At 47.5% G+C, this 12493-nt stretch overlaps 1 protein-coding gene across 2 annotated transcripts in view; it reads left to right on the forward strand.

Annotated features, from left to right (window-relative positions):
- Window positions 1-7498: 7498 nt before the first annotated feature.
- Window positions 7499-12493, forward strand: part of MERTK (MER proto-oncogene, tyrosine kinase) — a 135320-nt gene continuing 130325 nt past the window's right edge. Inside the window, exon 1 of one of the 2 annotated variants that reach the window (XM_024241878.2) lies at window positions 7499-7728. In XM_024241878.2, the coding sequence (XP_024097646.2) occupies window positions 7668-7728 (61 nt within the window). In that variant the 5' untranslated portion in view covers window positions 7499-7667. 2 annotated transcript variants of the gene reach the window in all.

Raw genomic sequence — 12493 nt, forward strand, 5'->3', positions numbered from 1 at the left:
GTGACATGCTCGTGATGGCCTTGATGCCCACGCTGGAAGGTTGTCGGTTTACCAGAATGAGGGCAAGGAACACCTGGCCCACCCAGGGCCACAAATAATAGCATGAGCTATCAGTACCTTAAGGACATGTTCATGCTGCAGATAAGTAGCCAGAGCCCATCCCTTTATTTCGAGGCATCATTTTGTTTCCCGTAAGGAATACTTTTGGTTAATCTATAATCTATAGAAATAATGCTTATCACTGGCTTGCAGTCAATAAATATGTGGGTCAAACTCTGTTCGGGGCTCTCAGCTCTGAAGGCTGTGAGACCCCTGATTTCCCACTCCACACCCTATATTTCTGTGTGTGTGTCTTTAATTCCTCTAGCCCCACTGGTTTGTGGTCTCCATGACTGAGCTGGTCTCAGCAGCCATCTCTCTCTCTCTCTCTTTGTTTTTTTTTTTTAAAGACAGAGTCTCGCTTTATTACCCAGGCTGGAGTACAGTGGCACAATCTTGGCTCACTGCAACCTCAACCTCCTGGGCTCAAGCGATCCTCCCACCTCAGCCTCCTAGTAGCTGGGACCACAGGTATGCACCATCATGCCTGGCTAATTTTTGTATTTTTTGTAGAGATGGAGTTTCACCATGTTGCCTGGGCTGGTCTCAAACTCCTGGGCTCAAGCATCTGCCTGCCTCAGCCTCCCATAGTGCTGGGATTACAGGCATGAGCCACTGTGCCCAGCCTACATCCACCATCTCACTTTCCCTCAATCTTCAAGTGCTAGATTTTGTATTTCCAGTATGGCTTTATGCTGACTTGAGACCCCTCTAAGCATCATTTCAGTGCCCCAGTGAACCCTAATGTTTAGACATTTGCACATCATAGATATTGTTCAGCATAGTGAAAGGAGTTTCATACCTATACTATCTTAAGTTTCCAAAAGCTATAAGGGCTAGACACTGATCCTTCCACTTTACTGTTCACCTCCCGAAATGCAGCCTCTACATGTTCTAATAATTGTACTTCCCATATGCAGTTGACTGTGGTAATTTGAGCCTTTTAAACACACAACCTGACTTTGCCTCCCCAACCTCCCCCCAACAAATTACATAAGCTGGATACTAGTATTTCCAGTCTGTTGTTCAGCACATGGAATGAAATGTCCTAGGTTCTCCATCATTACACCCCAACAATTTCAAAAACTGGGCTCTTGGCCTCCTAGTATGTGGTTGAGCATGTTAAAGGAAGTATCATAACAGAACTCTCAATTCCATAACAGACACAAGTGCCAGACAAGGCAACTTCCATTGTACTTCTCAGCACAGTGAAAAAATACACTATCTAATTTTTTTTTTTTTTTTTTTTGAGACAGAGTCTTGCTCTGTGGTCCAGGATGGAGTGCAGTGGTGCTATCTCAGCCCACTGCAACCTCACCTCCCAGGTTCAAATGATTCTCCTGCCTCAGCCTCCCGAGTAGCTAGGACTACAGGCATGCACCACCATGCCCGGCTAATTTTTTTATTTTTTTTAGTAGATACAGGGTTTTACCATGTTAGCCAGGCTGGTCTCTAACTCCTGACCTCAGGTGATCTGCCCTCCTTGGCCTCCCAAAGTTCTGGGATTACAGGCATTAGCCACCATGCCTAGCCCACTAGCTCATTTTTCTTTTTTTTTTTTTGAGATGGAGTCTTGCTCTCTCGCCCCGGCCGGAGTGCGGTGGTGCCATCTCGGCTCACTGAAACCTTCGCTTCCCAGGTTCAAGCAATTCTGTCTCAGCCTCTTGAATAGCTGGGACTACAGGCATGTGCCACCATGCCTGGCTAATTTTTTTGGTATTTTTAGTGGAGATGGGGTTTCACCACGTTAGCCAGGATGGTCTCCATCTCCTGACCTCATGATCTGCCAGCCTTGGCCTCCCAAACTGCTGGGATTACAGGTGTGAGCCACCGCACCTGGCCCTAGCTCATTTTTCTAATAAACTGTAACACTTAGATACACTTCTCATGCCTCTTCCAGGATGCTAAATGGGTTATCATTTACCCATCAACTATAAAAGCTCAACAATTGGCCTTCTGTACCTTGTTCAACACAATGAGGAGCATCTTTAAATGGTGCTGCCCCATTTGCAATGGGATGAGAGTGAGATTTTACTTCCAATGAGTTTTTCAGGCTATTGGATGGATTATCTTGAAAGACACTCCAAGAAACCACTAAAGGAAATACTTTATTCCAGTATCGTGTTCACTGTGCTGAATGGAGTGTTTTACTTGTACCATTTCACTTTACAACAACTATAAAAGCTATTGTACTGTGAGGGTTAATTCCAGCAGGCCTGAAATTAGCTTGAACTGTTTTGAAGTTCCTGCATGGCAGTGACCCCTGGCGAAGAGCATGAAGCATATTGATTAATAATGTTGCTTTTTAACCATCAGTCTGGGGAGCTTCAGGGAAACTTGTACTAGCATCAACTTTGCTTTTCGAAAACAACAATGAGATAAATGATTTGCACCTGGTCTCAGTGAGACCCCTCCACCCCCTGCCACAGGGCTCTGCTGTTGAGGCTGGTTATGCCTTAAGACTATGCCTATGACCAGCAAAATATAAAAATCCCCAGCTGAGACTCCATTTTGGACCCCCCTGTTTCCGAGGTGTTCCATGCACACATCAATGGTTTTTGATCCAACAGAGAAAGTGCATCCTGCCACGTTCCTTACAGAAATTAGAACAAAGGAGCTGGCACCTGGTCTATGTGGCCATGAATAGCCTTTGACTGAGATGCTTGTTCTTACTTTACTGCTTTTTGCTATATTGTGTCCTCTTGCTGTAACAAACTCTAGATGTTGGATCTGGTCAGTAATTTTTTAGCAGTGAAACCATTTAACTTCCACTTAACGATTACACAGCTGGCCAGGTGCAGTGGCTCACGCCTGTAATCCCAGCACTTTGGGATGCTGAGGCAGGTGGATCATGAGGTCAAGAGATGGAGGCCATCCTGGCCAACATGGTGAAACCACGTCTCTACTAAAAATACAAAAATTAGCTGGGTGTGGTGGCACACACCTATAGTCCCAGCTACTCGGGAGGTTGAGGCAGGAGAATCGCTTGAACCTGGGAGGCGGAGGTTGCAGTGAGCCAAGATCATGCCACTGCACAACAGCCTGGCGACAGAGCAAGACTCGGTCTCAAAAAAAAAAAAGGCAATTATGTGACTGCACTTGTATATGTGTGTTTGATTCAATATTTCAAAGGGTTTACATTACCTAAAATATACGCCCCCAAAGGCCTTAAACCTATACTCCCATTATGTTGTTCAACACGTTGAACGGGGTCTCTTCCACGCACTATCTGTGTTATGCAATAAACTACAAGATGCTTATACTTCCCTCAAGATTTTTGGCATTATGAGTTGACTTTCTTATGGGCACCATTCCAGTTATCCAGCAAATTTTAAGAACTTGGCACTTATATTTCTAATATATTGCTCAGAATACTGAATGGAGGACAAGAGGTCAAGGGGTTTAGAAGCCGTGGTGTTGAAATACCATTTATAAGGTACTGAAACTACCAAAAGTTATGGCAGGGATAGTGTAAAGGGAGTGACCATGATGCAGGCACTGCATCTTCAGAGAATTAGGAGAGACTCAGGAGTCTCTACATGGCTGCAGCAAGCAGGGCTGGTCTAGTCTAATGACATCAGAGTCAAAGCCAGAGACTTTAGAGAGTAGGGACAGATAATGGTCTTAAGACAGCAAAGAGAATCTCACATCCAGACCCAGGGACAGGGAGGTGAGTGTAGGAGGCATGGTTCACCAAAGGAAAACCAGGGTGCTGTTACTAGAGTATTGTGGTATGGATGCTAGCTGCTGGGTGAGTGAGTGCCAAAATGGTCCGAAGTGCCAAAGTGGTCCAAAGATTGCTTTTTTTTTCTTTTTCTTTTTTTTTTTTTTTTTTGAGATGGAGTCTTTCTCTCTGTTGCCCAGGCTGGAGTGCAGTGGCACCATCTTAGCTCACTGCAACCTCTGCCTCCCAGGTTCAAACAATTCTCCTAACTTAGCTGGGATTACAGGCATGCGCCACCACACCCAGCTAATTTTTGTATTTTTAGTAGAGACAGTGTTTCACCATGTTGACCATGCTGGTCTCGAACTCCTGACCTCAAGTAATCTGCCCACCTTGGCCCCCCAAAGTGTTGGGATTACAGGTGTGAGCCACTGTACCCAGCTGATGGGAGAGAGATTTCTTAGGGAGGTGAACTGGGGGGTCTACATGGTAGACTAGAGGCAGGAGGGGGAAATAAATTACAGGTATAGCTGTAGACAGAGCTGAAAGGGGTAAGGGTCAGGGGTAAGTGGACAAAGAGAAGCAAGGTGTGGGTTTAGACATAGGGTCATTGAGGACTACGTCTTCACACATTTCATTTGTGTGTGTCCTGGCACGCTCCTATGGGACCTTCAATTGGAAGCCTCAAGTCCTGTCACTGATATGTTGAACATGTTTGACACATAGATTGTGACCACAATGCCACTTTACCTTGGTTACAGCTCTTTCACACTTGAATCAGTGGGGGTAATCTTCCTTAGCCCTTAGATGAACACTGTAGCAGGTCTTTAACATTCTCTCTTTTTCTTAGGTATTAAACAGTAGGGGCTCCTACTTGTAACACAGAGTCTTAGCTGACACAGGAGACACAGTGGGCATTGGAGAATGCGTTCCAGGTAAGTGTCTTCTTGTTGAAGTTACACAACAGCCTTGGAACTAGTTATGTAATATGGGGTCCGGGTTGTTTTTTGTTTGTTTGTTTGTTTGTTGCTCGTATTTTCCTACACGTAGTCTGATCACTTGAATAATTAGGACATTAAATTGCAATATCATTTGGATACACAACAAGTACAAAATTAACATTGTAGAGCTGACATCCCACAGTTTAGCTAAGTTTTGGCATTTGCAGATTTTTAAAAGCATAACTGCAACTTCTTTGACACTTCTATCTTCAAGAGGTTGGGCTTGAACCTCTATGGCTCCTCCCCATGAGGGTGGGGCTGTGACTGCTTCCATCAAGAGAGTAGGGTGGAGTTATGTGACCTCCGAGGCTAGGACATAAAAGGCCATGAAGCTTCCTCCTTGTTTACTGGAATGCTTGCTCTTGGAGCCCTGAGCTGCCACGCAAGACTTGCAGCTACTCCAAGGCCACCACGGAGAAGCCTCGTTTAGGTGCTCCAGTTAGTCTGCAGCCCTAGTGCCCAAGTCATCCCAGTGCAGATGGCAGCTATGTGAGTGAATGAGCCTTGAGATCGGGGTTAGCCAACTTTTTACCTAAAGGGCCAGATTGCATGGCTTTGTGGGCCACATAATCTCTGTCACAATTACCAACATGAATGACTGTGTTTCGATAACAATTATTTGCAAAAAGAAGCCATAGGCCCGCAGGCTATAATTTACTTTACATGATTCTAATCCCCAACCATTTGAGCCTAAGGTCCCAGGCAGATATGGAGGAGCAAAGACAACCTATTTCCCCTGTGCTCTGTCCAAACCTCCGATCCACAGAATTCAGGAATCTAATAAAATGGCTGACATTTTACTCCCACTATGTTTGGGGTGGTATATCAAACACCGGTAGATAGCTGAAGAGTATTGTACAAGGCAGGCCTCAACAAGAAAGTGAGATTTGAGCTGACTGGGAGGAGAGCCAACTGGGAAGCTGTGTGTCTAGGGGAAGAGCATTTCAGGCAGAGGGAACAGCCAGTGCAAAACCTTTCGGCGGAGAAGTGCTTGGTATATGTGAGCAATAGCAAGGAAATTGCAGGAGAACAGCTCTGCTGAGGTGTTCTTGGCAATCTTGCACATCTCTCGAGGCCATGTAGGCAAGGTATGACCACGGTCTGACCCAAGTCTCCTTGGACTGCCCTGTGATTTCCCCTAAAGCAAGGATAGGTAAGCCTGGTGAGGAGCCACTGGTAGGCAGTTTCCTGTCCCTACCTCATGGGAGACTGCTGCAAGGCCATTTCTCTTCCTTCTCCAACGTTTCAGTTGACTGCAGGACTTTCCATATCTCTCCCTCCACCTCCCAGCCCGCTTCCCTCCAAGCATACAGCGGCAGGCTCCTGTGAAGTCTGTAAAACTGCTTGGTGTAATTTAGACTTGGCTACTCAACGGCAGGGCTCATGTTGTCTTATTTATTTATTTATTTATTTATTTATTTATTTTTGTTAAATCATGTAGACCCATAGAATAACACTGACCCTTCCAGTTTGGTGTTATCCTGTGGGCCTAAGGATGCATGGAGCTGACACCACACTGATTTTGCTTTTGCTGTCGGTGTAAGTAATAACCTGTCTAAACCCATCTGGGCTGCTTGTCTCCTTCCCGTAGCCAAATCTACGGGAAGTGTCCAGCCAGTGTAGGGGTCAAGGGACCGCTTGACGAGACCAACGTAAATGGAAGAGGCATAAGGAGATGAGGCCAAAGAGAAAAGGGGACCAGGTCACATAGAACCTCGTAGACCACTGCAGAACCTTGGCTTATGCAGAGACAGCAGGAACCACTGATAGGTTTGGGGAGACTTGAGCAGAGGGACACGATTTGGCTCATGTTATGTTGTTAAAGGGACCACATTAAAATACATTCATTCTAAAAGTGTTACCTTTAAGAAACTATGTATATAAATTAAGTTACTGTTGCCATTATTAGTGTAAGTAGTTACATTTTTCTTACGATTCACTCTCTGCTACTGCCTCTTGGACCCTGCACACCTTGTGGAGGTCCATGATAGTAACGTGCTGCGGTTCCCCCTCTTCCCACTCCTGCTCTGCACTTTGTCATTCACGTTTATCTCCCTCCTTGAGTGTCACCTCTCTCTGGCTCGTCACGGAGCCACGGCAAAGCGTCCTTCCCCAGGAACCCCTCCCGCCGGAGTGGTGAGCTCCTCGACGCCAGGGCCGTGTCGCGCACCTCGGGCCCCGTACCCAGGAGGCGCTCGGCGGCGAGTGGAATGGATGTGGAGGAGCGTTCGGCAGGGAGCGCTGCCGCCGTGGCCTTGGCCTCTGGGAGCGGCGCTGCCACGGTTTTCTGTGTCAGCCAAGCCTGGAATGCGGGGGCGCCTCTGGACCCTCCTCTTGGGTCTGGGGGCTGCCTCGGGCATCCTCTACTCCTCTCCCACCTTCTGTCCTTCCCTATCTCCCACCCACACGTGTGGGGCTCCGGACCCGCGCAGCGGCCAGAGCTGTCTCCTGTGGACCTCCAGTCCACCCCTCCCCTTCACTTCTCTTTCCAGCTCCCTCCGGGTCTCTCAGCCCCCTCCCCTTCCTCTCCGCCCCCTTCCCCGCCGTCGGCGCAGCGGTGGCCTTCGGCCTGCCCCTCCTCTCCAACCCCCTCCCTTTCCCCTTTACGCCCCTCCTCCCCCTCGTCCTCCCGCCCCCTCCCACCCCAACCTGCTGGGCCCGCCGGGTTTCGCCCCCCTGCCCGCTCCTCTCCTCCAGCCCCTGTCGGCCTCGGCTCGGCCCCCGGCCCGCCCCTTCCAGCCCTCGGCGCCTCCCGCCGGCCGCTTGGCTCCGCCACTCGGCACTCACTGCCGGGGTCGCCTGGACAGGGAGCTTCGCTGGCGCGCTTGGCCGGCGACAGGGCAGGTTCGGGACGTCCATCTGTCCATCCGTCCGGAGAGAAATTACAGATCCGCAGCCCCGGGATGGGGCCGGCCCCGCTGCCGCTGCTGCTGGGCTTCTTCCTCCCCGCGCTCTGGAGTAGAGGTGAGTGCGCCCGGCTTGGAGCCAGGCGAGGGGGTGGGGGCTCCCAGGAGGAAGCAGGGGGCTCAGGGGAGGGAGCGTGTTCACAGGGGCGCGCCTGGCTGCTGCAGAAGTTTGCAAACACCCTCCACCCACTGCGGTGCCGGAGAAGGGGCGTAGGCGAACCTACCGTCCACTGACCGCGGCGCCTCAAGCGTCCCGAGGGTACCCAGCCCGGCTTGTGGGTGCGCATCGTGGTGAAGCCGAGTCGGGGCCGGCGTTGCAGCCTCCTCTCTTCACCGCCGAGGAGGAAATCGAGCTCGGCCGGGCGCGCTACAAGTGCCGAAGTTCCTACGAGTGGAACGTAGGTAGCAGGAATTCGACGAGAACTTTCCACTAGAGTTGCATGGTGGGGCCCCGCTCTGGCCGGAGTTCCGGGGGCCACAGATCCGGTCTCCCGAGGGACCGGCGCGGAGCGAACGAACGGGCTGCGGGAGTCGGAGTCGCAGTCCGGGAGCCGCGATAGACCGAGGCCGAGCGTCCGGCCAGGGAGGGACGGCAGTCCTGGCTGCTCCCAATGGGCCGTTACGGGCATTATTAGTATCCCTTTTTAGGGGCACCCAGAGAGTGTGGGAAAAGGGGAGCATTCTTTTTACTCCTGTTATGGCAGAACAGAACTTACAGTGCTCGGCAGCGTTTACGTTTATCTGGATGCAGCCAAGTGTTGTTACAGGCTTTTTTTTTTTATATTTATTTATTTATTTTTTTTAATTTTTTTTTGAGACCCGAGTCTCGCTCTGTCGCCAGGCTGGAGTGCAGCGGCGCGATCTCGGCTTACTGCAATCTCCGCCTCCCGGGTTCAAGCGATTCTCCTGCCTCAGCCTCCGGAGTAGCTAAGACTATAGAAGCGCGCTACCACATCCGGCTAATTTTTGTATTTTTAGTAGAGACGGGGTTTCACCATGTTGGCCAGGATGGTCTCCATCTCTTGACCTCGTGATCTGCCCGCCTTGGCCTCCCAAAGTTCTGGGATTACAGTCGTGAGCCACGGCGCCCGGCTTGTTCCGGCATTTTAATGCAACATGCTGGATTGATAAGTGGAGGCAAGGAAGGCCGGTTTCATTCTGCTTGAACAGCTTATTTGGGGAGTGAGTGATGAACAGATTTCAAGTTTGATCGCTGATGCACTTCTTGAGGAGGCTGGAATAAACTTACCAGGCTTTACCCAAAAGAAAAAGAAAGGGCAAAATGCTAAATAAACACATTCCAAGTATTTTCTCTTAGCTAAAAGGTTTCTATTTCCATTCAGAATGTAGATTTTCTCTCTTTTGGTCGAGAATGCACTTGACTAGCCTTCACCTATTATAGTCAAAGATGTTTTTTAGGAATACCTGGAAAGCTCAATTTATAGTCAAGTAAGTTACTTATAAGTTTTTCCTTTGAGATTTTCCTTTGAAAGCTCATTTACTCAAATGAAAAATTATTAAGCAGTGCACCCACTTTCTGCACGTTAAATTGCATAAGCAATTTATAATTTGGGGCAACATAGCAATTTGAAACAAACTTTAAGAGCCAAAAACCAGGCAAAGAACTAAAGCAGTTCAGTTCTCCACTGCCCCCCTCCACCAAACCTCCAAAAATTCCTCAGCATTTCTGCCAGACCCATTTTTCATAATCTGCTGCAAATCTGTTATTTGTTGCTGCTAGTGAGGGCTGGCCGTGAATAGTCTTGGAGGTAGTGAATGTGGTGAGAACTATGGAGAAAGTAATGGGAACAATAGTTTTGTGTTAAATACTTAAAAATTGGAGTGCTTTTGTTTTTCTAAAATTTTAAAAGGCTGTAATAACAAATTTTTGTAGCCAACAATCAACTTTAATCAGACAATCATAAAAAGGCCTTTTAAAATCCACCCAGCTGGAAGAATGAAAAGTTTCACCAATTGTTCTTCTTGCACTTTTTGCTTTTTGTTTTGAACTTTACCTGTGAGATGTCTGACAGTTTTACATCTCACCCTCTGAAAAGCTTAAAGAATGGGATTCTCACTGGCAGAATTACAGCACAAAGGAGTGCTGTATGAAGAAATTAAACATGGAAATTAGACTCTTCATCTAATTTTAAGATTTTCCTATTACACATTGTGGGTCTGAGTGCTTTGCTGACCACACAGGGGAGACAGAAAGAGAGAGAGAGATAATGAGAATGTGTGTAGATTCTACACTGTAGAAGTATAGAAGAATGGATAAATAAAATTTAAGCATCACTTTAACCCAGGAATTCCCCTCTGCCCCCCAACACACATACACACCACACGTCTCACAAAGACATGCACACACAGAACTGGAACTGCCAAACCAGGAGCAGTTCGAGGCTTTCCAGTCTTTCCTTTCTGCTCAGTCTCTGATGGGGGTGCCATTGAGCAGCAAAATGAGGCAAGCGGTGGCTCTCTGAAGGGCCAGGGAGAGGATGGAGCAAGATAAATATAAATGTGGATAAAAATGAATGCATTATGAGGACTTAGCTCATGATGAGGCTATGTGTGCAGCTAAACTCAACCCTTAGAGTAAATTAGGCTTTTGAGATTCTTTAATGTTAATATTTCTCTTCTAAACTGATATTGTAACATGTATTCCAGTATATTGTAAACATCTTCCCAGAGGGAACTTTTAAGTTGTTCTGTTGCTTGTGAGCTTTATTCCAAAGGCTTCAAATGCTTTTTGAAAGTACATGGTGCGTATTTTAAAAATGAATACTTTTTAGAAAATTATTCTGACCCATTAAAGTGCTGAGTGAAATTCTTTTCTTTTCTTTTCTTTCTTTCTTTTTTTTTTTTTTTTTTTGGCAGGGTCTCATTCTGCCACCCAGGCTAGAGTGCAGTGGCACCATCACGGCTCACTGCAACCTCAACCTCCCGGGCTCAAGTGATCCTCCGAGCTCAGCCTCCCAAGTAGCTACGACCACAGGCACATACCACCATGCCTGGCTGATTTTTTATTTTTTGTAGAGACAGGGTCTTACTATGTTGCCCAGGCTGGTCTTGAACTCCTGGGCTCAAGCAATCTTCCCACCTTAGCCTCTCAAAGTGTGGGGATTATAGGCATGAGCCACCATGCACAGCTGAATACAATTTTTAAAAAATTAACAATAATTATGTTTTTTTGTTTTGAGATAGAGTTTCGCTCTTGCTGTCCAGGCTAGAGTGCAATGGCGCAATCTCGGCTCACCGCAACTTCCCGCCTCCTGGGTTCAAGCAGTTCTTCTGCCTCAGCCTCCTGAGTAGCTGGGATTACAGGCATGCGCCACCACGCCTGGCTAATTTTGTATTTTTGGTAGAGACAGGGTTTCTCCATGTTGGTTAGGTTGGTCTCAAACTCCCAACCTCAGGTGATCTGCCTGCCTTGGCCTCCCAAAGTGCTGGGATTACAGGCATGAGCCACCACGCCCCCCCAATAATTATATTTTTAAATCTTAATTTTTGAAATAATTTCCAGATAATTGTAGGAGAAGGGCCAGTGAGTTACTAGTCAGCATTGGTCAAGAAGAGCTTCAATCTTTTTATGCCTGTGAATTGGGAACATGCTGCCGGGTAGAAAAACTAAGCTGGGACCTTGAACACACATGTGAAACAGCCGCTTTCCATATAATAGCCAGAATGAGATTTTGGAAACGAATCTGATTGTGTTTTCCACTTGAAAATCTTCCAGTGGCTTCCTGTTCCCTACTAGAATTTGCAGAGACTCACAGCGAACCTCTTTGACCCACTTCCATTCACTTCCCTCTTGTTCCCACCACTCCAGCCACCTGTGTCTTCTTTCTAGGGCCTGAGCAGCCTTTGCAGTGACTGTTCCCTCTGGTTGGAACCTTTTCCCCAAGATCTCAGCATGCTGGCTTCTTCTCATCCTTTGGGTTTCAGTTGAGAGGTTCTCGTTGAGAAGCCTTCCCCAATAACCACCCCCTGCCAAAGTATCATATGCATACACCCCACTATCCCTTAAATTTAATTTCCTGATAATGCTTCTCACAACCTGATCAGTTCGTTCCTTCCTTCCTTCCTTCCTTCCTTCTTCCCTCCCTTCCTCCCTCCCTCTCTTTCTTTCTTTATTGACAGAGTCTTGCAGTGGCACATTCTCGGCTCACTGCAACCTCCACCTCCCAGGTTCAAGCGATTCTCCTGCCTCAGCCTCCCCAGTAGCTGGGATTACAGGCACCTGCCACCGCAGCTGGCTAATTTTTGTATTTTTAGTAGAGACAGGGTTTCACCATGTTGGCCAGGCTGGTCTCGAACTCCTGACCTCAGGTGATCTGCCTACCTCGGCCTCCCAAAGTGCAGAGATTACAGGCGTGAGCTATGGCACCCAGCCTTACCTTTTTGTTTACTCGTTTTCCTCCACTGTCCCCCCACTACAAGGTAAGCTCTTGGTGGCAAGAACGCTGTCTTGTTCACTGCCAACACAACATGGAGCTCATACTGTTGCTCAGTGAGTAACAGAGCACAGCATGAAAGAACCAAGCCCCTGCATGTCTTGCCAGGTGCTCCTCACCCTTCTCTTTTCCTGCTGGCTTTTCCAGAAACAGAATTGCTGGAGCTCCCATGCCCTCACATTCGGGGCTTGGTTAATAGAAAACAATCTTTTATTTTGCTGTGATGCCAATGTGATTTCATTACTGGAGGAGCTAGTCAATTAAAACCAGACAGATTTTTGGACTGTATTAACCCCAAACATATTTTATATTGTCTTAACTATTCCAACTAGAAAAAAAAATGTCAGAAGGTAATTTTTCATGTTAAAC

This window comes from Pongo abelii, chromosome 12 (assembly GCF_028885655.2).
Source record: "Pongo abelii isolate AG06213 chromosome 12, NHGRI_mPonAbe1-v2.0_pri, whole genome shotgun sequence".
Lineage (NCBI taxonomy): Eukaryota > Metazoa > Chordata > Mammalia > Primates > Hominidae > Pongo > Pongo abelii.